Below are 25,662 nucleotides of genomic sequence, written 5' to 3'. Positions count from 1 at the left end.
GATGCCTGCCTACCACCCGTGAGATGGACCGCGCCCGTCCCGCGCGATGACCGCCAAGACCTCTAGAAGTCCTCGCATTTCTTCTTCTCAGGTGTGTCCGGACGGAAGATCCGCATCCGGTGGCAGGACAAGGTTCAGCTAACTTACTCTGGCAGAGCACTGCGCCATGCTCACTACAACCCGGTCACCAACTCGCGTTCGTCTATGACAACGAAGATGCACTGGCTGTCAAGGTAAACGATTGTTTTTAACGCTTTTAAAGCGTTCTTCGGACAATCCCCCCCCCCCCCCGCCCTTTCGCGTTTCCGTTTCTGCCGAGTACAGCCAACTTGGGAGACTGGGTGTCACTATGCGCTACCAAGCACTGAGTGAAAGTACCACCGAACGGACTTGCATAAAATTTTGTATGCTGTACAAGTAGGGGTCAGCGTACGAAGAACTTATCTATTTTTAGACCAGGTTTAATTTGTAATATCGACCATACTCAGACCTTCCTTTAGCCATTGCTATACTTGTGTGAACTTATATTTGAAGGAATGTTTTAAGTGACTTGACCGCATCAAATTATGCGACTGCCGACAGTCAGCACGGTACAATAACTATTGTATTTTTGATTATTCCATTCAAAATTGATTCGGAAATTCAAATTCGTTCAAGTTCGATCGAATCTATTACAATTCGAGAACGAATTCTTAAAGGGGAACTCTAATGCGAGTGATGGCCCTTTCGAATTATTTGGCTGGATGGGAGTTGCGATTTCTGGCCACAAACACCGCTTATGGCAGATAACTTATAAAGCAGATAACTTATTTATAGCGCTCAATTTCCAGCCCTTCATCATTAATGTCGGGGTTTAGGCAGCTCATGTATGTGTTGTCATGGGAATGTCAAATTTGGGTACTTGTAGAGCGCCAGTTGGACAATGATATTTCTGGACATTGCTAGTTGAAAAAAGCTAATTTTAAAGGGCAGTGCTTGTTCTTGACTGTTCTTATGTTTTGTCCTCGTCTAAGTTATATGCACTCACCAGTCAACTATAATGACAAATTTACCGTGCTACACCTGTCTAAAACAATATGCAGTGCGATAGTATTCACTTCTGTCCTTCAAGGAGGGTAGCTTGTCTCGCCACGTCTGGTGTCATGTGGTTCCTTTATTTGTTTCCATTACTGCAGCAAGGCCGAATAAACTCGCTCAAAGACAGTAAATGAAAGGCTTGACTTCACGGACCGATCTTTACACATATGTTTCTCGCAAACGTTCTAGCTTGGTTTGTAACGCGCACCGACCTCGGAGGCAGCGCAACGTCTCAGCCCCCACACGCCGCGTAGCGATAACCAGTAGAGGTAACTAACCATGAATTTCCTCAGCAACATATCTAAGCACGTCTATCGGGTAAATTTCACAATCACTTTGCAATGGCGTCTGCATTTCCACTTTTTTTCTTTTTAAATTTTCCTGTGCAGCTCTGTAGCGCAAAAGCCCCAGACACTGAGCTGAAGTTCGGCGTCGCCGCTTACGAATCGACTATGACGATTACGAGAACCAGTGCGGCTTCCTGAACAAGTACGGCCGCACAGCCGCTTGAAGCAGCTGAAGATGGTTTTGACTACTTCAGGAGTAGCCCCATGTTCAACGAAGAAGCCTGCAGAGTGTTCGGGGACCGAAAGCGTCCCGGTTTACCGTGTGCTTCTCCGATGCCATTCCGCTTGCCAGAGCGATGCCGTGAAATATACTACTTAGGCTTCTGTGATTACGGATGTATTTTTTATTGCATATAGTTGAAGACGACATATAATTTGATAGAAGTAACTTCACTTCAATGTAATGCCATCTTCGTCCTATCATTTCTGCAGAAATTGGCAAGGTAGACGGTGTTTGTGCACGTTCCTCTAAAACAGGAACGAAAGCTCGTTCCTTCCCAATCTGGAATGAATTCCCGTTACAAGTTCCTTAATGCGAAAGGAACGCGTTCCAGTTACAGTTCCTTCGAACGTGTCGTTACATTAACGTTACATCTATTTTACAGCGTAAGCTGTAAATATTGATTCCAATAGCCGTTTCGGGTCGCGATGATGCCGCCGCCGGCGTACGCCGCGTAACCGCTATCGCCGGAAACGCGAAAAAAGTACCCGATTCCCGCCGGGATAGACCCGCGCCCACTGCGTGGGACCCGGATACTCTACCACTGAGCCACGCATGCACTTGCTATCGGGCCGCGGAAAATACCCTAAGGCAAACGCAGGGGGCGACGAATAGAGCCTCCGCCAGTATGGCGGCGCCATCTAGGTAAGATGCCTGCAAACGCAGTGTCAGCAGGCGCAGACGACATGTGAGTCAGACGAGGCGCGCAATCAACGCGCTCCCGAGCGCCGAGCCTCCGCCAGTATGGTGGCGCCATCTAGTTAAGGTGCCTGCAAGCGGCGCGCCCGACATGCAAGTTGTAGATGTAAGCGCAGATCGGGCGCAGCAGACTGCTGTGCAGAGAGCATTACAAGCCGCAGCTCGCCGGCGACGCCGGGCGGAAGTTCAAATCGTTCTCGTCAAAAAGAGGCGAACAGACTGCCGCGAAGACCCTGTTGTGCGTGATGCCCAAATCGAGCTACTCTTGAGCCGCTCCACCCGCTTACGCTGTGACTGCTGCGTCTGCCACGCAGGCCTGTGATTTTTTATTTTAATTAAAATATAATGTCGCACAATCCTGAGGCGAAATAAAGTAAGCAATTTAAAACTCACATCGAGGTCTAAACCAACTCAATTTTCTCGAAAGCTGACGACAAGAAAAGGAGTAAACCACTTCTTTACAGTTACACATGCACCGTACTTCATACCCAGAGTGAATATTTTGCGTAATCACTTCAGAGTGAATTTCGAAAAAAAAAACGTTGAAGGCAATGTGCAATGTATTGTACAAGGGGTCTTAGGAGGATATAATTATATTTCTTGCAGAAGAAACCGCATCGAAAGGAACAATACATTGGCGTGTAATGATTTCTTGTGCAATATTGCAGTATGAGTGGGGAAAATGTCCAGAATACATTTTCGCAATTTAGTAAAGACCCTTGTTTGAACTCAGCAAGAGTTAAAATCTCGATGTTGTGTCCGACAAGCCGGCATGGAGGAACGAAACTATAGGAGGGAGCGTCACGTGACAATATTGAAGCCTTGTCATAAAACATAACGGAGAACTTATAATATATATATATATATAATATATATATTATATATATATATATATTATAATGTACGAAAGAAAATGAACCATAGTCATGTAACAGGCAAGCGGTACTTATTTGAGCCTCACGCGGTCGCCCATCCGCCCTGCATGATGGGCTGCGTACGTACGTGCGTCTGTTCAATGCCGTGGAACGCTTACAGAAGGAACGCCGTTCCCTGTGCCGTTCCTTCGTAAAAATAACGAGTTACCGTTACAGTTCAACCTCCCCTTAATTGAACGGTGGCGTTCCTCCATTCCTCCCAAAAGGAACTATAGTTCCAGGAAAGCCGTTCCGTACGAAACTGGCATGAAGGCCATCGAGTCGCGCCGTTATCACGCGCGTTGCGCCTTGCCGTTCTCGCTGCGTTCTTACTGCACCAATCGAAAAGGGTCAGTGCAAACAAATATGCCAGAGACCTAGCGATCGGCGCGCAGCTGCGAACCTGGTTACGCTCCGATGCAACTAGCCTGGCTAGAACGCGCTTCAGCATGCCACCCAAATTTTTTTTTTTTTTTTTTGCTGCCGTTTTGCCTGCCACTGAGTCAAACGCGAAGATGGGTGTGTGTGGGCATGGAGAGGTTTGCAGCGCACTATATGGCGACAAAGCGTGCGCTGCAAACCTTCGCGGGCGGCGCCTCAGGCTTGCCGATCCGGAGCTTCACCGCCCACTCCTTTTAGGACACGCGTCCAGCGTAAACGATGAACCTTATCTCATCTTTCGCCGCTCGGTTGGTGCACTGAGGTACCCAACACATCCTGTTGCTTTTAACATTTTTTTTCCATGGCGGTAATAGAAGCTGTTAACAAAACAGAAACGCGTCCGAGCATACAGAGTCGCACGGTAACTGTAACACTGCGCGGATATTGTTTGAAATATCTATCTCGCTGACCACTACGTGGCGCGGACAGTCTGTGTGCATTGCGATGTGCGAGGCGGGGCCGACGAACGCGACGTGGCGAGGGTAACCTGGGAGACGGTGGTAACCTCGCCAAGGTAGCGATACCTGGTAGCAAAGCTTCGATATAAGCCCATACGTTCAAAATATGGCGGCTCGTCCGCGGTTCATGGGGCTTAGCGCCATCTGTGTGAGGAGGGAACACTTCCGGCGGAAGAAAAATAATGTGACGGCATATTCGTTAAAAATGTCACAGTTTCGCGCCTGAGGGCGAAGCAATGAATGCGATAGCAACACAGCAATGTCATACGAAGTAAGGTCAGCGGCTTTGGTAGCAATATGAATTGTAGTAACATGAGCTGATTAAGTAACAGTGTGCTGCGGCGTAAGTAGACCGACATGAAGGGAGACTCGATGACCACGAGAAGGTGCTGTGAAACGGTGGTGTTGATGAGAAGCGCTTCCCGTGGGCAGCGCGTGCGAAGACCTGTAGCGCTGCACTGCCGATCCGGGCAGCATTGCATATGTAGCGTGCGTTGGAAAATGTGGCCCGACTATTATTAACTGAATGAACAAGCACAAGCATGGTGTGAGCGCGCACAAGCAAACATGAAAGGATCACACTGAATGACTGCGGACAACGACTGTCAAACGCTGGCAGCAAGCATACGCCGCAGGGGCGAAGGTACGTGCGGTCTATCGCTTCAAAGGAAACTGAGCGGCGAATGCACGGCGCATAAAGGTCAGAACCGTGTGAGATAAAAGACGGTACGGACGAGCGACGAGCGCGGTTGTTGGCAGAGTAGAAGTGCGCCCCCCCCCCCCCCCCCCGCTCCCTCCGCGCTGGCTTCCTGCTTCCTTGCTTGCGCGTGGGAGATGAGTGCGTTCGCTCTCCGTGACAGCGCGCGTCCCCGCACGCTTCCGCTCGGGCATACGGCGCGCGGCGAAGATTTTATCTGTAGGGAACCTCACGGCGACGGCGACGGCAGAAATCCGGTTGAAGTGTCCATATAATTGCTATCGCAATAAAACAGAAGTGACGTAATTTTGTTCTCATTTGGTAGGCCTCCGAAATTTGTTTTCGGAGGCCTACCATTAGAGCTGTATATTCAATGCCCCACCATTCGACTTGATGGGCGTTCGAGCTTTCAGCGCCTAAAGCGATGCAGGAAAAGGTCAGCCGTACGGGTGTCGAAATCGCATCGCTGCACAGACATACTTTCTTTGGAGGCTGACGAACGCTTTGGGCGTAGATTGCGTAGAGAGCTCGTCCTTTCGTCGGACGCCCCAGTCGCCAGCGGTGTCGGACGAAAACACTAAGTAAACAATTATCTGGCGGTCGCAACTCACTACTTTTGACTGCCCAGGTTAAGAAACAATAAAACTACCCCGTCACCTAATTCAAATAAACGTCGACATGCAAAACAACACAACGTGTGAGGGGGGTCTATATTGTAACGGCTGAACTTTACGAGCGCGCCTTTCTGCGCTCTTCAAAGCTGCATTGCATTGCAAGTGATATCGGCGGCTATCGGTGGCGCGCTCTTACGGTGGGCGCTGAAAAAAGGTATTTTTGATAATGATCAGTAAAATAAAGTTGTTCTTTTCTCGCGATGCGTATGTAAAACTGATTCGGAGTTTTATTTTCATTGAATGAATCTAACTGTCTCTCGCTTTAATTTTTAAAAACACGCTTTTTTCTTTCACAATGTTTCTTCCCTCCAAACATAGCCGCGCTTCAATCGCTGCTCCCATAACCACCCTTGCTGATGTTGATGTTGGTGACAATTCGTTCTGAACCGCTTTTCGCCCGAAGCAACGCCTCCTAGACCTATGTGGATCGACCTTGACCTCACCGAGTGACGTCACGTGCGTCATCGCCAGGCGCAGTTTTATTGCGATAGCAATTATATGGACACTTGAACCGGATTTCTGCCGTCGTCGTCGCCGTCGTCGTCGCCGTCGCCGTGAGGTTCCCTATAGATAAAATCTTCGCCGCGCGCCGTATGCCCGAGAGGAAGCGTGCGGGGACGCGCGCTATCACGGAGAGCGAACGCACTCAATCTCCCACGCGCAAGCAGAGAAGCAGGAAGCCAGCGCCGGAGGGAGCAAGGGGGGGGGGGGCGCACTTCTCTGCCAACAACCGCTCGCCTCGCACCGTCTCTTATCTCTACACGGCTCTGACCTTTAAGCGCCGATGCATTCGCCGCTCAGTTTCTGTGGAGCGATAGACCGCACGTACGTACGTACCTTCGCCCGCTGCGGCGTATGCTTGCTGCAGCGTTTTGACAGTCGTTGTCTGCTGTCATTCAGTGTGATCTCTTCGTGTTTGTGCGCGCTCACACCACGCTTGTTCATTCAGTTCGTAATAGTCGGGCCACATTTTCCAACGCACGCTACACACGCAATGCTGCCCGCATCGGCAGTGCAGCGCTACAGGTGTGTCCCTTCGCACGCGCTGCCCACGGGAAGCGCTTCTCATCAACACCACCGTTTCACACCGCCTTCTCGTGGTCATCGAGTCTCTCTTCATGTCGGTCTACTTACGCCGCAGCACACCTGTTACTTAATCAGCTCATGTTTACTACAATTCATATTGCTACCAAAGCCGCTCACCTTACTTCGTATGACATTGCTGTGTTGCTATCGCATTCATTGCTTCGCCCTTAGGGCGAACTGTGACATTTTTCTGCTAACGCTGCACGGCCGAACCAACAGCTTGAACAGCTCCGCTGTTAAAACTATGTGCTGCGTTTTCATGCATCAGGTTGGAACGCTGTGGAAGCTACGCAAGAAGTACGGTCATTAAAATGTATCACTCCGCGCGTTCCGTCTATGCCTCGCTGCGCGCCAGCGGCGTTTGCTCGCGCGAGCTTGCACGTGAGGCTGCCGCGAAGGGCTGCAAATAAATAAAACGACGAATAGCAATTGTTCTAAAACTACGTGTTATCAGCCGTATGAGTACAAGGTTTGTTTGTTTCTAAGGGTAAATTCATCTTTTCGTTCAGAACTAAGCGTATATAAAGAACATTATTACAAAAATTGGTCAACAAACACCGAACTACGGCAAAAAAATTGTCGCAGTTTCACCCGAAAGGCGAAGCATCAATTGCGATAGCAAATTAGTAGAGAGCTATACGGAGTACGGATAGTAGTTTTATCAGCTGTAAAAACTTGGACATGCAGCAGCACCAGCAACGCGCAGAACTGTTGTCGACGCCGTCGGCGTTTTGGCCCGCGTTCGCACCGAACGCGCGCGGCGTTGGTGACTGTGCCGGTGCCTCTGGGGGCGGCTCCGAGGTTTCGACGAGATCAGAATGGGACACTCGTCGAGCAGGGGTCGGAAATCTCGGCGTTGGGTGACTGTGGCCGGTGCCTCTGGGGGCGGCTCCGAGGTTTTCGACGAGATCAGAATGGGACACTCGTCGAGCAGGGTCGGAAATCTCGGCGTTGGTGACTGTTGCCGGTGCCTCTGGGGGCGGCTCCGAGGTTTTCGACGAGATCAGAATGGGACATTCGTCGAGCAGCGTCGGAAATCTTACCCACCTTCTCGCCTCGCAACGTTTTTATATAAATACGCATTTGGTGCCGCAGCTAAACGTCGCCTCCCCTCCCTCCCTCCCATCCCCCCACGGCCTTTCGCGCGACGGAAGAAGTCGCGTTTGCTCTCTATATATGGTGATTGTAAGAAGGAAATAGGCACTTAATTCCGCAGCGCTTCAGGGAGCACGGCGCAGAACGCGCGTTTGCTCTCCGACGTGCGTTCGCTCCCCGTGAAAGCATGCGTCCCTCGCGCCCTTTCACTCGCACATACAGCGTCTGGAGCGCGTTGACGATTTCATCGCCATTGACGTCATACGGAACCTCACGGCGACGCCGACGGCAGAAATCCGCTTTGGAGTGTCCATATAATTGCTATCGCAATAAAAGCATCTCTAGCCTCCACAGCGTTGCATCTGATGTATGAAACGGAGTATAGTCCATAGACTCCATACATTCCCTGCTTTAGCGGTCTATTATCCGAGAAAGATTTGACGTTAGCGGCTACAGGAGCGAGTTGGAAACGGCAAACTGTGAGGCATCGTGGTTGCTTTGTGGACCATCACGATGTCCAGGCTCGAGCCAAGTTAGACTGGTATATGAACTGCGTTTTGTTCATCGGTCAAACGCTCGTAACATTCTCTGACGGTTTTCATGCCACCGCTGATGATCTCCTTATTTTTAGAGCGAAAGCTTTACTACTCCAGTTACAAACCCAGAAAGCGCCTGGCTCCGTATATCGGACCTACAAGCTCAGTGAAGCTCAAACTGTGACTTAACTGGCCACCACTGCTGCGTACGCCACGTGGGCGCCCATTTATTAAAAACGATCTGCAATGTGGACAAAGTGCGCGGTCGCGCGGGCCTTACGTTCAAAGCGATCTGCAATGTGTAACCGAGTGCTGGTAACTTCGTATGTGCCGTGCTTTCGACGCTTAGTTCGCGGTCAAGCGAGACGCAGCATGAAGGTCAATTTGCTCGCTGCTCCTGTCGCACCGACCAGCGTCTGTGTGTTTTCTTGTGGTGCAATCGTAGATGCAGTAGTTGCTGAGGGCGCCGAGCAGCATCTGTGCATTTTCCCAAAGCAAGCAAAACCCCTGTGGTCGCTCGACAAACTTGGTTTAACCGCATTCAACCACGGCATATTTAATTGTTTCTGCAGTGTAATCTCTCACACACTTGCTGGTTTTGCCGTTTTTAACGAGGCCTTCTCAATTATTCTTTCGACAGTGTTGTCCGTCATGTTCGTGCAGATTCTCACGTCATTTTCGACGATTCCTTTAGGTTTATGCGCACAGAATCATTGGTAACTCTGGTAACTCATTGGCTCCTCTGGTAACTAACGTCGCCACAGGCTTTCGCCAAACCACTACACAGACAGCCCAACCCGGGCTGTCTCAGTGTTTCTAGCCCAGGCCGGCAAACACCGAAATGGTGCCAAGTCGTGAATGCTGCATTAGCGAGAGTTACGTTTACTAGATGAGCGTGGGTAATGCTAATGGTGCACTTATATCCGTTCGCTGTTCCAGAAAATCGATAAAAGGTGTGCGCTGAGAAGAAAACTTAATCATGACTGTCGCCATAGCTTTCAAATTTTGTTATGTTCATAAAATATTTATTCAGAATAACCGATGCAGCAATATTCACTTTGAAGGTTCTGTAATGTGGCGTGTGTGAGCCGATCTGTTAATAGTAGCGCTCCATTGACAGTCTATTCCGTCGATTATAGCTCGCGCCGATTGCGCTGATTGCGCCGATGCCAAAGTAGAACAGTAATGATGCCTCAACGACAGCGTGTGATCGTACTGTAAAGTATAATTACTGTATGATTTAAGCAACTGTATTTAAGTGTTGTCGATTGCTCACAACCATTCCTCACTACACTGCATAGGCCGTGACGTAACTCTAAATGAAGAAATAAAAAAATCACCAGCCCTTTCCCTGTCGAGAAAATGGGGGTAAGCGCAGCTTTTCGTGTGTGTATCTCAAAATTACCTTTTAATATCTCCGTCTTGCTGTCTTTATGTAAATTATACTTTCTTTTACAACGTTAGTCCCTCTGAAATGGGTATCTCTCGCTTTCTCTTTCTCTCTTTTCTCTCTCTCTCTTTTCTCTCTCTCTCTTATTCTTTCTATCTTTCTTTCTCTTTTTTCGGTTTATTTCCTTCTCGCTTTTCCTTTCTTTCACTCTTTCTTTCCTTCTCTCGTTCTCTTCCTCTTTCTTTCGTTCTCTCTCTCTTTCCTTTTTTTTTTTTTGTCCCTGCGGTATGGGCCATTGAGCTTGCACCCTTTCTGCACGATCCCCAGGATCGGCCCACGTTTCAGCGTGACACAATCACCGCCGAAACTTGTCAGCCTATAAAGCTTCGCAAAAAAAAAAAAAAAAAAAAAAAAAAAAAAAAAAAAAAAAAGGAGACAGGCGGGTCGCCGAACAGGCGCGCGCTCACGCGCGCAGCCGTCCTCGCTCGCTTCGATGGAGTGTCTGGAGCATGCATCTGGCGCGTCATTGGCCTGTCGCTAGGTAACGCAAGAAAATTAAGTCGCAAAGTATAAGTTCATTAACACGCAAAACTTTTTTTTACTTTTCGCGGCAAAGAATGAAAAAAATAAACAATGTCAACTTAATTTCACTTTGTTTTTTTCGATGCTCGCGGCAGCTATCGGATGGCGTCAATACTAGCGTGACGTGTTTCCTATTGCCAGTTTTCACCGAGTGTCCCCTCTTGTTGAATGTCTTCCTCTATGCCGGGAACGTCGAGAATTTGCCCAGATGACTGGTTGCCATGGCTACGCACGGCGCGCCGCCTGCGCGAGACGGCGTCGTCGGCTTCTTAATCTCGCTCTCTCAAGTTCATTCGCCAGCGAGTCCACGCTCGAGGCTATTCTGGACACGCATGGCGGCTGCACGGCCGCCATTATCCGCCATCTTGGCTGTCTCATTGGCGTTCCAGAGGTCACGTGTTTTGACATTTGTGCCGGGAAACGGAAGTTTTGCAAAATGCAATTTTGCGTTTTCGTCAGAATGACGAAACGTGACGTGAAGCGGCAAGTTTTATCGACTAATACTTTTTTGTGGTCCTTGGCACCTATATTGCGACTTTAGCGCTTTAAAAAGAAAGTGGACGGTAGCGTGCAGAAGCCCGTGCAATGCATCTGCAATTTCGCGAATATGTGGTGGCGTTCCAAGACAGCCGATATGTCAGCTTGCTGATTGGCTGAAGAAATATGCCGTGATGAGCGTCACAGGAAGGGCTGTTTCGTAAACGTCAATTTGACGTTGCGTGACGTTGCGCTGGGCCGCCATTGCAGAGATTTTCCGCCATAATTTATGGTGCGACGAGCCGCGCGAACTATGGTAATGAGCGGCCATATGCAATAGCAGTCGAGAGGCATGCGTATCGCCGCATTTTCCCTGTCATTTGGGGCCATGGAGATATTTTGCTCACAACGCGTGCTCATAGCACTTGCGTCGCTCTTGGGTGGTGTTGGCATTTGTGTTTTGAACCATCATTTTTATTAAAAATAGGTTTATTTGAAATAATATTGGTTGAAACTAACAAACTTTCTGCAACTTTTTCCACTTTTCACTACTGCGTTTGTACCGTAATCAATATTAATGACTTTTCGCGTCATCAAAGGCTATGACAACGGCGACTATTTAATTTATAAAAAGAAATGTACGCAAGGCGGCGCCTTGAAGTTTCCTCTCGCGGTGCGAGTAAGCAGCAAAGTGAACAAGAGATGGCAATGCCGGCACTTGCGTCGCGCAAGCGGATGCCTGTGACGCGCGCAACGCTATCGATGATATTCGGCCGCTTCTCAGCCAGACCAGTCGGGCTGAGTCACTTGCGTTTCACGAGATAGCGATAATGCGGCCTAGAGCGCACACTCATCATCACTGGCAGGTCGCTTATGTTGTCTCAAGGTATAAAGCACGCGCGTGGGCACCAATATACGATGACTCATTCCGTTTCCCGGGACTGGGGAGGAAAACTGTTTTGCTTTATCAAGAACGGTTCAATGGGCCTCTTCGATTATCCGTCTCTGACAGTCCCGGACGGTCCGAAAGACTGCATACGCAACGCTCATTGGCGGAAAGCACCGTCATCGGGCAGTCCGGGACTGTCACGAACGGATAATCGAAGAGGCCCAATGCCTACATTACAGTTTCTTAGGCGAAACGTCAAATTTGCGTCACGTTACGAAAGCAAATCGGGGCCGTCAGCGCCATTTTGTAAGCGTCGCGCCTACGTCACGCCTCGAAGAAAATGGCGGATTATCCAGAATATAGTGGCTTAGATCGTGTCAAGTGATTGCCGCTCCGGCGAATCGTTTCGCGTAGTTTGGACACGTCTATAGGCGAACAACTCTATAGATGAACAACGTGAGCGGCAGGAACATGCGGCTGCCGCAATCGCATGTTGCGACGAAGACGATAAACATACGTTGTAATAAACAACTACAGTTGCTGAATCATATAAGAAAAAAAAAAAAAAAAAAAACGTCCTCTGAACGGTTGCAAAAGCTCCCGAACACGTGTTTGTTGATTAATTTCATGCTTCGAGGGACCCACGCACATCAGTCCGCCGAGCGCAGGTCACATGTTGGCCGGCTGCATGACGTAATCACCCCTTTATCCATCATGGCTTCGTATTTAGAATATAGAAGGCGCTGTTAGTGCGCTGTTTATCTGGCGGCATTCCCGCCTGCATTTCTCAGCCCCCACTGTGGCCGCGTCGAGGCCATGTGCAGCTGCTCGTGAGACCTTGATCACCTTTTAGGTGCGAAGCAACTCATGCGCCCGGGCTGCCGGCGTCCTCCTGTCGTACGTCGTCGTCGTCGTAGTCACGGTAAGCAAGCGGCTCGCGCTCGCGCTGAGCACGCGCTCGTGCCACTGCTCCCGCGTTCGTCATCGTCTTCCACAGCTGGCTGCGTTGCCGCTCATCATTCCAGCGTCGAATTTCACTTCTGTCGTAATGGGGAGGTCGCGTTTACGGGGTTATGAGCGATTGCTTAAGGCAGTATGAGCTCTTCAGCGGTGCATCTACTTGCATGCTTCGCACTTCCCCAGGTTTCACGTCAGCGGAGCTGAATTTCGCTCAATGGGTCATTTGACACTTGCGCATAAAATTTAATTCACCGTTCAAACCGAGCCTACGAGTTAACTCGTGCTAACTGTAATAACTAATAAAAACTAAAACGGTAAGAAAAGCGTCCATAATGGCCAAATAGCTGAGGGTGTTTCTCTGCGTGAGCGATCTTTCTTTCTTAATAATGAAAAGCCAAGTTAAAGCTAGGAAAGGGCCGCCAGCTTCGCTGTTTGCTCAGACTTCGCACCGCTAGTGTGAAGCTGCCCCCGTTTTATTGCGATAGCAATTATATGGACACTCAAAAGCAGATTTCTGCCGTCGCCGTCGCCGTCGCCGTCGCCGTCGCCGTCGCCGTGAGGTTCCGTATGACGTCAATGGAGATGAAATCGTGGCCGCGCGCCGCCGAACGCTGTAGGTGCGAGTGAAAGGGCGCGAGGGACGCGCTCTTTCACGGGGAGTGAACGCACGGCGGAGAACAAACGCGCGTTCTGCGCCGTGTCCTCCTTTACAATCACCTTAGATGTAGAGCAAACGCGCCTTCTTCTGACTTGCGAGAGTCCGTGGGGGAGGGGGGGAGGGGGAGGGAAGGGAGGCGGCGTTTAGCTGCGGCACCAAGTGCCTATTTATATCAGAGGCTCCGGCAACAGTCACCAACGCCGCACGCATTTTGAGCGAACGCGGTCAAAACGCCGACGGCGTCGACAACAGTTGTGCGTGTTGCCGGTGCTGCTGCATGTCCAAGTTTATACACCTGATAAAGCTACTATCATTACACCGTATAGCTCTCTACAAATTTGCTATCGCAATTGATGCTTCGCCTTTCAGGTGAAACTGCGACAAATTTTTTATTATTATTTTTTCTCATTGTGACCATGCCAGGCTGCTAGAAGCTTTTCATAGGCGTCAATATGAGCAAACGTAAGCTGCTTCCTTTAACATGGCTACATTCTTTTTGCTGTTCAGAGCCTTTAGTTTATGTGGGGTATGTTACTAAGCAGCCGTTTTTGGTTTTTTTTGCTGTGGCGCGTTCGTCGGCCAGCGTGAAGAAAGCACGCTGCCGTGGCTGAAGCGATCGTCCTGCACGCGAAATATGGCGTTTACTTGATTCTAACCAACGTTTATAGATTCCTTTTGAACCTAATCTAAAAACGTTGATTCTAACCGAAAATACTCCCAAAATGGCAGCGAGTGACGATAAGCGCCAATAAATTGACACAGCTAGTGATAGACACATCCTAGAGATCTACGCACTACCGTAACTACACCCTATAACGCGTATCTTGTTTCATTTCATGTGTTGTACTATCAACGTCAAATGAAACTTGAGCAGCGGAGTGCGTGGCCCAAGCATAAGTTAAGGTATAGATCGCTCCGTCCAGTCATCACCATTGACAGGCGCGCACATACGGTTTGTCCGCACTGCGTTCGTTTGGGAGTCAAACGGTCAAGCTAAAAGGCCAAGCGCGCTCGGCACGCCAACGCCGGTCACTGTCGCAGCTGCCAGCGATACCGCGCTTAGCGCAAGTTTGCCGATCGAAAGAACGAACGTGGTGCACAAGCGGCAAACCGCACGAGCGAATGTATCTCTAATCATGCTCTAATGATGACGGTGCAAGCTGCACCACGCGCACCGCTCTTCGCGGTTCATTTGACGCCGATAGCACTTGTGGTTTCGGCGCGCACCATGCGACTGTACTCACCTTACACTGCAATATTTTAGATTCTGATTTGTTTTATTTGCTCCCTTTCAAAAAGATACTTGCGAATCGTGGAAGTGAAAGTGATTAACATTATTAGTTATTTGCATGGTTGCTTTTATTGCCAACATTTTGCAAGCAAATGTTTTCGAATCGGCCGTCCGTATTATCAGTGCGGCAGGATCGACAACACCGGCTTAACGCGGAGATTATTTTACATTTTTTGCTACCGCTTGAACAAATCAGGCCGCACCAACCTCTCTTCCCTCGCTAACACAACTAAACACATTGGTTTTCCAACGTTTTCACTTCTGTCAACCTATTGTATGCATTACTTTGTCATTGTGGGTTGGAGAGAAAAAGGTATTCAAACTACACGAGCAGTTTGAGGACCGCCCGTTTCCGTCGGGTGGGGCAAAGACGTGTTTGACATTTAATTTCCTATTAAACTTACCAATACTTTCAGCCGAGCTGCTGACAGTGTTGCACACCATAAGGTGCACAAAAGATAAACCCTGCCATTTTGCTTTGCTCGACCATGGGAGATTGTTCAAAACACGGTTCCTCAACACCCCCAACGCCTGGCCGCCGAACAAGTTCAAATTCAATGCGCGGAAAAATGAAACGTCGTTTGCGCACGTCACTTGGCATAGCGCTGTAGCTTTTGATTACGAACGAAAAAGTTGCTTCGTGGACGAGCATTTTCTATCGACCAAGTATTTGCATTCCACACGCTGTATAAGAACATTGATTTGCACGAGAAACTAACACTGTATCAGTTGCTTACTGAAATATCTTTATGGGGACTGCATTAAAGAGATTGGTAAAGTAAATGTTAAATAGGGGGAGGCTTTATATTGAACCTTGTGGAACACAGGCTTGATTTGCGAAGCGCTACTGCGAAAGTTTTGAACTGAGATGTACTGAAACCGGCCCCGGAGAAATTTATTGAGAAGTGGCACGAACCCAACCCCGGAAACCCATAACCCATAAAATACCCAAGCTTACGTCAAGAAATAATGCGCACGCTACCTGGGGCCGTATTCTGAAACGTTCCCCCTAGGCGAAATTTCTTTTTTCGCTTTCAGGCGTGCGCGCTGATTGGCTGGTTGAGCAAAATTGACGTCGGGCTCAACCACCCAATCGGTTCATCCAATTTTGCTAAAACAGCCAATCAGCGCACGCCTGAAAGCGAAAAAAAAAATTTCGCCTAGGGGAAACGTTTCAGAATACGGCCCCAGGTTACTTTCTAAACAGAAATTCAGGAAGCCGGAAAAAGAATCTAAAAGCGCCTGAGTGCCTTTTCCTTTTATAAAACCATATTGATGTGGTAACAATGTGTTGCGAGTATAAAGGAAGCTATTCATAGTCGGGAGCATATGCTTCTCTAAAAGTTGTGTCAAAGCGAAATTGATATATGCCGATAATTTTCAACTTTGCCTCGAGACCCTTTCCTATACAGTGGTATATACGTTTTTATTCTTACTGGAATGTCATCATATGGCAACATGTGAATAATTATTGCGAGCGAAACGACCTTGATGTTGCGATAGTTTCTTCGAAGCTCTATAACGAAGATGCCTTCGGTACCTACGGACTCGCTGAATTTAAAAACTATATATAGTAGTTTTTATGTCACACTCAGTCGAGGCCCCATTTTGAAATGTCAAAGTAATCGCTTTGTAGGACAGAGAGCGTCTATAGTTATGCGGCCGATCAGGCAGATATGTTCATCTGAAGAAAGCGATAAAGCAGTGTCTGGCTCAGACAAAACCAGACGCGTGTTGAAGCGCAGAGGGCGTTAAACCGCAAAGAGGGTAAGTGATAGCTCTGGAGTGCTCAAGCGAAGCGTTACCACTTCAGCGTGGCCGAAGTGAACAGATAGTTCCGATACTGACAATTTATTTGTAACAAGAACAGCGATGCCTTCCCCTTTTCCTGACGGACGTGTGTATGAAAACATTTGATAACTTGGCCGAATATATTGCGTGAGACATTGAAATGGCATGTTAGTTCTGTCAAAACAAAAACATGAAAAAAAAAGGAGCGGGCACTCGAAGTTGAAGTGACGAAATCGTCCCAATGCTACCTATTTATAGCTACCTATATTGACATGGCTTATACGCAAGGCATTTCCTTCAGGCTCAGATATACATTTCTGAGCCCCCGGAAAATTTAGTGTTCACAAGAAAGCCGTAGCCCGTACGTGCTCACAGTTTTATCAAGGTCAGACTTCCTGCCTATTCTAAGCAGCGGCGCCCCTTCTGATTTCTTTGGAAAAAATCTCGCCGTTCTTTGTCCAGAAAATTTCCTCGCACATTAAGCATCGCATCCGAAAGTGCTCTCGGTGCTCCCCCTTTCAAGCGGGCAAGTTAAGTGCACTTACGGGAAGTGCACTTCGGGACCTTGAGTGACTTGAGGCTACGCGGTTCTAAACGGGAAAACAGAGCGTACTCGCAGTAAAACAATGTGGCGAAAGAGTATACGAGCGCGTTTTGTGAAGATGTAGATTAAAAAGAAAAGTACTTCTAAAAAGTGATTGTTTTACGTTGTATTACTAATAAAAACAAACTTTGTTTTTTCGACAAAATACAAAATATTTTTTTATTATTATACGAATGTGGCAAGTCAATGGCGGCCAAGAAAAATGCCTAGCCAATCCAGAATGACATAGCGGCGTGCGACGAGGTGGCATTTGATCCTGCTAGAACAGAATTAATACGAGTGCGTGTTAGGCTATTATTTGTGCGTAAGAACTGTTCAACCACTAAAATAGACTTCTGTGTCCTTTTTTTTATGCATTACATTTTGTACCATTGAAACCGCTGGCGACGAGGCTACGCACTCGGTCAGCAAAGTGCGTTCCGTGAACGCACTTCGACCGGAGTACACTCTGCAGTGAGTGACACTCCACTTGCGACGTTTAGATTAGGCAAAGTGCACTTAAACCGAGTGACACTCTCCGTAAGTGCACTTAACTTGCCTGCTTGACAGGGGTATTAAATTATCATTCAAATACAGATGTGGAAGCACTAGCCTGCGTTAGACCAGACAGAGCCCCGCGTGCTTTGAGCCATTCCTGCTTGGCAGAAAAGCCCTGCAACTGTACCAGAGCAGGTGGTGCGATGCCTCGGCTGCGCAAGTGGTGTACAGCGGCAACGTCCGCTGCTTTGAAATCATTGATCTTCAATTTCACTGAAAGTTCTGAAATGAAGGAAGTCAAATCTTCATTAGATTTGGATGGAAGGCCGTGGATTTCAATATTGCACCCGTGGCTGTATTGTTCCAAGTCATTCAACCCCGCGTTTGCTCTGTCAAGTGACGCTGCTGCGAGCTGGTTCTATCGCTCAGCACAGGCGTTCCCAGAACCTGAATATACGAGACACGGTTTCTTCTTGGTGGTTAAAAAAACTGAGGAAAAATACTTCAAGATACGTAAACGGACGCCACTGATTAGGTAGTTGCTAGCTACCATGCAACAGGCGTCCAAAAGGTCCAGTGGCTTAAGCATGCTGGCAACCTTATTGATTGCTACGCGCTTTTGATGCACGTACCGTGACTTAGGTGGCATGTGCGAAACTGGCCGGGCTCACGTAATTAATAGCAGCTGTGTGACAAAGCTCTCTGATTGTTAGAATTTTCATAAAGAGATTGATGTCAATACTGTACGCTAGTGCTGTACCTATACTGGTGGCATAAGTTTGAGCAGCAGGTGGAATAATCGTCAGCATGCAGTAAGGCGTTTTTGCGCGTACAATGCAGCACATTGTCTTTCATATATATGGACGAGAATTGGGAACATTTTATTGCTTTTGTGGTAGAAACTGCTTCACAACACCAGGCGGGTGCTCGTGAGGGGAGCGTGTCGACAGAGCTTTACTGAAAAACAACTGCTTATTCGCTAACACTGTTGTGCACCATTTATTTATACTTGCAGGTCTTACGGGACGGCGTTCCCTTGGCGCAACTGCCTTTCGCCACCCAGTGGACTGGTGAATCATGTATGAAGCGTCGCATGCCGAACATGAGGTCGACGTCAGATGTGTCCTCGAATGGGACACCGAATGGAACGCGCAGAGCATAAGATGCACAAAGGAGGGCAGTGTGAGCTGTCAATTACTGCAGCACCGTCCGGAATTTAATAAGGTACTTGTAGACGCTGCCCTGGAGCTTCGGGAAGACAGGCGAGGAAAAAGCAGAGGAAACGTGCTTATTGCTGTTGTCGAGGCAATCACTTGCGGGTATGTCTGGCGTGGCTTCTGGGAAGACTCGGGGAAAGCGAGAGCACTGGACCTTGTTGAACATCTACTCGCCGCGCACCGCTGCATTACAGCGATGGAATTCAACCCAAACTTGATGCTTCGTCCTTCGTTGCTGTCAGCAGTTAAACGTCAACCCTCTTTGACAAGCGTTACAGTGTCCAGAACAGTCTTTGATTCTTGCGACGCAGCTGAGGCATTGGAGGTCATCAAATGCATCTCGCAGCTCAAGAATCTTGCCTTCAAGGTTTACGATGTTGAGAAGCGATGGGTGACTGGTACGAACAGGATACCATTTGACCTAGGTATGAATTATCTGTCAACCCTCCACGTGGCAGACCTTCTACTGGACCGGTGTGAGGCCGGACGGCTCGTCCAGGCGCTCATTGAAAATAAAAGCCTCGCCGACCTCAGCGTCGGAGAAAATGTTTTCTGCGAAGACATGTTTCCCAGATACCTTTCCGCAGAAAAGTGCAGGCTGCGGAAGCTGGCGATCAAATCGTTCACCTGGTCCGACGACGGCTCACTCCTGAGGAAACTCGTCGATGCGTTCTGCAAGATGAACTTTTTGGAGGACCTGAATGTGGACATCGGCCTGGAGAGAACCATATTGTGAGTATTGCTGACATTTTCCTAACGGTAGGACACACCAATTGAACATTTCGCAACACATGTTGAGGTAGGGGGGGGGGGGGGGGGGAGTTTAGCTTTCTTAGCCATTTCGATGCACAACGAATCACTCGTATATGCTACTCTGAGTATGAGACCTACAAATATTAAGAGAAGGTGCACTACTTGGCTCTGGAAGAAAGGACTATTGCTGCAAACAGCAATAGTGCCTTTTCCGGGCTGCTGTCAAACTGAACAGCGCAGTTGCTATGGGCATTCTTCCGGCAAACGAAGCTCTCTTACCTTCCAAAACGCAGGTGCGCCATGGCAGCGTGACCGACACCTGACAGAGAAATGGCAGCCGGAAAAAATTTAAAAATCGCTAAAACAAGTTTAACCACGTCGCCTTGACGTGAGGGTCGGCAGATAAGGTGAGTTCGCGCGCCGTAACCAATCAGTGCACGGGGCGCGCCAGCGCGACAACAGCTAGGACAGCGGTGCGGGTGAGAGTGCGGTGGCAAAAATCTAACCGTGTCGCTACTTTCCATAAACCTGGGACTTTAGATAAACCCACCAACTCACGCCACGTCCTAGGCGATGGCCGCACAAGCAAAGGGTGCGGACTGAGAATTGGTGGCGCTGATTGAAATTCCGCCACACCTCTTCGAACTGCTCCGCTTTAGCTTCCATAAGACTAGGATTTACAAGAAACCGGCACTGTTGTGCGTGCCCTAAGTAAGTCAATCTGAATAAGACGCATGATCTGCTACAGACATCTGAATATTAACAACGTCAAATAGAACGACTGATGTTCAGTCGCCACGGTCAATCAGCGCGCACCGAGACATCCGAGGACGTGGACCTCAAACATGGCGTTAGGATGGATAGTTGGGCGTGTTGGTTAAGTATGATCTGAAGTGAAGGCGCGAAAACGACGACGGACGAAGAGAGAACACGCGCACACGCACGCACGCACACAGGGCGCCACTTCCAACAATGTTTAATCAGAAAAAACGCCACTATTTTATACAGGGAGAGCAATCAGTTTCTCAGTGTGCATTCGTGTTCAAGTAAAGTAGTTCTTAGCGTGATGGAGATATTGAGGCAACACTTACGCACTTATCACCTGTCTCAATGATCCTTTTGGCCTCAATTATTAAACGAACCCATTTGTCACGGCTTCTGGCAACCACAGCGCAGGCGTAGAAGTCTGACTTACATTTGCAGTCTCTACAATGAATTGCCAGGTGGCCCTCTCTCCCAATGTTGATTTTGTTATTATGTTGCTTCAGCCTGTCATTCAGGCAACTGCTTGGTTTGGCCCACGTACTTCCTACCACAATCTAAAGGAATTTCGTAAACTACTCTTGTCTGACGATCTACGTATTTGTTGTGTTTTGTGACACAGGCCGGTGCCTTGCGAAAAAAAAAAAAAAGCCGGCAGATCCCACGCCCTGTGGGAATCGATGTTATGCGAAGCCGAGTGCGCGGAGCCGACCAACTTAACGGAACGCCCAAGAGAGCACCAAGACGTAGGCGGCTCTTTCATGACCTACATGACACGCATGTCACGACATTCGTGTCATGACCTATCATTTATGTCCGAACCCATTTCAGTAACTTTTGAGTGTTAATCTCTTTTCGCTGAGTCATGCTCATGACCATGACTTCAACCAGCATCCTTTAGTGTTTCCTTCACTTAGAACCCACGTCCGAACCCATTTCAGAGGTTTTTGAGTGTTAATCTTTTTCGCTGGGTCATTGTCATGACCTACATGACATGCAGGTCATGACATTTGTGTCATGACCTATCACTTATGTTCGTCATACGCTCCTGTCATACTATGACAATTTTCGTACCTACCAAGTTAACGAAACGACCATGAGAGACCCAAGACGTAGACGGCTGTTTCATGACCTACATGACACACGTGTCGTGACATTCATGTCATGACATATCATTTCTGTTCGTCATATACTCTTGTCATAGTATATCAATTTTGGTACACACCAAGTTAACGAAACGACCATGAGAGCACAAAGAAGTAGGCGGCTAGATGGATGGATGGATATTGTCAAAGCAGCAAATGTTCGCCAAGAAATGCTTCGCATTTAAAAGGGTTGGTCATTCTGCAGAGCTTGGAAAGCTTGCACGGTTCAGAAAACACGGCATTTACGTTAGCTCGATTGGCAATCTTTTTCAAATTGTGCGACATGCGGTGTATGTAAGGTGTGACAGCTACCTTTTCCTTTTTTCGCGAGGTGGCTCCTGGTCCAGAAAAATATCTCAAATATCCTTAGTAGATAAAATTGGCTGCAATTGACCCTCTTACCAGCTAAGGAACCTCAATTTCAGCTTGTAAGAGGAGTTTATACTGAAGCCCGAATGTTTATGGCTTTTTTTTACTATTTAGGTAAGTTGTTTTTCATCTAATACGTCTTTTCCGTATGTGTTTGCAGCGCAGACACGCTCATCCTCTTTGCCAACTTGGTGACTCGAAGCGCCACACTGCGCAGCCTGGGACTACCTTGGACGATCTGCGACTGCCTCGCTAGAAGTATGGATCCCAATATCCCGCTTCCCGATCCCAAAGCAGCGCAGTGCATGCAGTTCTTGCTCACAGTACTGCAGAAAGCGGACTCGCCACTCAACCAGCTCTTCATCGACTTACGGGGCTTCGGCGAAGCCGATTGCCGCGCCTTCTTCGACGCAGTCGCCGACAGCGACGCTCTGAGGACGGTGATTGTCAACTATTTGCCCTGCGTCATTGAGCTCGACAGGGTCTTTACGCGGGAGCGAGGCGTGAACGACCGAGTGGTCATCAAGAGCCACAACATGCACTACGACACAATGCAGCTGCTGAAATGCCCGCAAATAAGCAGCATCGCCATTAGGAAAAGCTGGTCCGTGCGCCCCGACGACGTCGGCTACCAGGCAGTTATCTCGGCTCTCCAAATGGTCGGTGGCAGCAGTCACGTAACGTCGCTGAGGGTTCGGTGCGGTTGCTTCAATCGCAACGAATTCTCCGCCTTGGCGGGATGTATAAGGAACGCGTCCGTGCTCACGGATGTCGACATAAGCCTGGTGGGAGCCAGGGTTGCTTTGACAGACGAGGAGCTCACCGACGTGCAGGCGGAACTGGTGTCAGCGCTGGCCTCCAACCTCAAGCTAGCCAAAATCGGCATCCAGGACGCGCGGCTGTCGGACGGCGACTTGAACGTGCTCGCGGGTGCTGCTAGCAAGAGCATCAGCCTCACCGCATTCACCATGACTCCTCCCTGTGGTTTCACTGAAACCATAGGGAGGACTGGGAGCTGTTGTGTAAATGGACACTGTGGTACTGTGTCGTTGAACAAGGGGTTATCGAGAGAGTTCAACTTCAAGGACATCGCCCTGGCGGACATCCTGGTATGGCACAGTTCTATTCCTTCGCCATCACAAATTAAAAAAAAAAAACATTCAAAGAACTGAAGACAGCGCCCAAATACGACTTGCGGAACCTTTTTCTGCGAAATTTACGGTACTTTTGTGGTAGTGCCAGTGGGAGTATCGGTCTGTTCAAACGTTTTCTGACTTCGCAAATAATTTTTGCAAAGTCAGAAAACGCCAGAGATAAGCGCCAGAAATTCGCAATGATATACGCAGCCTTTGCTGCGTTTAAAAAATAATTGCTTACAAAATTAGATCCATAACGTCGTAAAAGGCGTCACCGTTTTGAGGTCACACGTATGTATGGACCAAACCATATCTATTCCCTTTCATTAAAATGGGTGTTCAATGATCGTGGCTCTGCAGTTCCCTCTAGTAATGTTTGTAGGAATCTCAAGGGACATTACTAACCGAGTTTAACTTAGCGAAGATTTGTCGGGGAATGAATTCACTTGTCGTTGGCACATACAATCTGTTGTACCTGTTCGTTGTATTTTGTCCCCACCTGTTTATTCAGTGAATTATACCGATAAGTACCTGTTGTAATGCGATCTCTTGTCCGGCATTCAGCCAATTTAATTAGCTTTTCTCATTAGGTTCGTGTCAAATGCTTTCCGAAGGCTTGACTCGCGTACCAGTGAAATGAAAGGAAATTTTAGTTGTACAGTATACAGGTAGATTCTGCTCACTTTTTCCTAAACAGTTCACAAATTGCCCTTTTATCTAGTATTCAGGTTTTTGTACATTTTACTTTATTTACAGAGGATTTTACGGCGTTCAGAACTACGTACTATCCAATTTGTTCAAAGTTGGGCACCGCTTTCCTAAGAAAGAGTAAAAGACCGTTCACTGCAATGCACGCAATTCTTTTTTTTTTTTTTTTTTTTGCATTGCCCTATCAAGCTATCCTGTTGGCAGATGCTGACTATTGTTGCCCATTTCGTTTGCCACAAAGCAAATGCGACGCATTACGGCCTTCGATATCTGGCAACGCGCCATTGCATCATGTTGAATGCTTGCGCCGTCTGTACACAAGCAAATTAAAAAAAAATTGTATGAGATTCCACTGCCTGTGGGAATGCGTGTTCTGCAAGTTCTCATACGCACGCAAATGGGATTGACCTGCGTTCAGGCGTATATTTGATTACACGCGGTTCTTTGCTTTACAATTTTTTTTCTCCACTACACAGCATACAGGCGCGCAGAGACGCAAGAACGCACACACGCACACCTCTTGTGTGATGACCGCAATGTGGTTATCTTGCTCTGCACGCTTTTCTTGGCGCGTGGCTGGCACACGACGTCGTTCAGATTCATGTTCTCGAAGCAGCATCCTTTCACGTTCTGCAACAGCTTTCGCCGCGTGACGAAGACACCGCTGTTCCGGTAGCGATTCCTTTGGTGCCTGGATCCCCGCAAGCAGTTTGTCGACGGCTTCCGCTACTGCTTGAACCTGGGCAAATGGAAGCTGCTGATTGGAGCTCGGTCTAACGCTAGTTGGAAGCGTCACTTGCATCCGCTGCGCCCTCTGTCGACGAGCACGTGAATGTGGTTGTGAAGTGATCGCGGAGGTCATGGCAGAAAACCAGGGAGAGGGGGCTAAGCAATCTTCGCTTTAAATAGAACAGTGAACACATGTATAGCGCGCACAGATTGCAATTTCTCAACCAGTATGAAATTTTGGGGCATAGACCATAGCGGTCGTATGTGACGTTTGCTGTGCATACAGATTTCTGTGTTCGAAATCTTATAACTGTACTCGGAATGTTTCACTCACGTTTCTATGACTTGTTATCGACCGTTCCCGAGGTCACCTCTGCTACAGAATCGGTAGAGCTGTGATCCATGATCTCAAACAGAGCTATTACCGTTACGTTATTGTTATCAATCCTTGTACACTTCTGTTGGCGCGGCCTCTATCAAACGCTTCAGTCAGAATTTTAGACTGCTTCAGGCTTATCATATATTCTGCTTTAACGTCTTATCTTTCTATATGCAGCAAGCGACACGAAGGAATGCCTCCACTGTTTCGGCCGCTGCACAGCTCGTCCTAGGCCATCAAGATGCCTTCGAAGGCGCGGATGCCATCGAGCTGATGCACGGCCACCCACGCCTCCTCGAAATGGTTATGGAAGGTGCTGATGTCACCAAGGCCGAAGCCCAAAAGATGATCAGCAGCGTCCTTGCGCGTGTGCGCCACTGTAGCCTTCACGAGTTTATGATGGCGGCCGGCGTCGTCAAGCGCAGGGTGGAGTGCCTTCGTCACCCCGATGCCAGGCGTCAGCTCGCCGACATTGACCACGACTGCTGGCTACACATTCGCAGTTACCTGAAGATAGTGGATGTTCTTAATATTTAAGCTGGTGTCGGCCGGTTGGCAAAGACAGTTTTGCTTCTTAGTCTAAGAACGAGGGATCCCTAAGGGAAAAAAATAAAAAAATATATGCTGCGAGTAAGTCTGAAATTCCCGTTTCTTCTGCCGACTTTTGGCCGCAAGAAGATAGATCGCTATTCAATGATGGGGCGTGTCAGGGCGTGAGTATGAACGGGCGTGAGTGCTGTTGCGATACAGTGAACGTGAGTGTGGGTGAAATGGCGTCCCCTGAGAGCAGCACGAAATACTTTTGCGTATAGTGGTAATTATTATGCTCACGCATTTCCTTGCACCTTGTACGTTCTAAAAGAGCTTGAAATGTCGGCACCCACGACACTGCAGCGTAAGCAACCACGGCGCTCAGTTGCTATACGCAAGCACAACGGTCATCTGCGTTCTCGCGAGAATGCTACGTCCTGTCCTAATGAGTGCTTACGCTGGCTATTTCCGGTAACATTTCATCGAACCCACAAATTTTGTTGAAGATGAAGAGCACGAAAAGCGATTGCCAGGTAATAAAATCAGCAGTATAGCAGCCCCCAGTACTGT

General features: G+C 48.4%; 1 protein-coding gene across 4 annotated transcripts in view; it reads left to right on the top strand.

Moving 5' to 3' along the window:
• The window catches only part of LOC119452327 (uncharacterized), a 38,873-nt gene extending 13,689 nt beyond the window's left edge, over window positions 1–25,184 (top strand). For 3 of the 4 annotated variants that reach the window (XM_049667499.1, XM_049667501.1, XM_049667502.1), the window contains exons 2-4: window positions 18,379–19,312; window positions 21,770–22,718; window positions 24,739–25,184. In XM_049667499.1, the coding sequence (XP_049523456.1) occupies window positions 18,441–19,312; window positions 21,770–22,718; window positions 24,739–25,098 (2,181 nt within the window). In that variant the 5' untranslated portion in view covers window positions 18,379–18,440 and the 3' untranslated portion in view covers window positions 25,099–25,184. Of the gene's footprint in view, window positions 1–12,369; window positions 12,505–18,378; window positions 19,313–21,769; window positions 22,719–24,738 lie in introns of those variants that run through there. The other variant, XM_037714549.2, reaches the window with a different exon arrangement.
• Window positions 25,185–25,662: the final 478 nt, after the last annotated feature.

Source organism: Dermacentor silvarum, chromosome 5 (genome assembly GCF_013339745.2).
Source record: "Dermacentor silvarum isolate Dsil-2018 chromosome 5, BIME_Dsil_1.4, whole genome shotgun sequence".
Taxonomy (NCBI): Eukaryota; Metazoa; Arthropoda; class Arachnida; order Ixodida; family Ixodidae; genus Dermacentor; species Dermacentor silvarum.
This window is presented reverse-complemented; position numbering and strand designations above follow the sequence as displayed.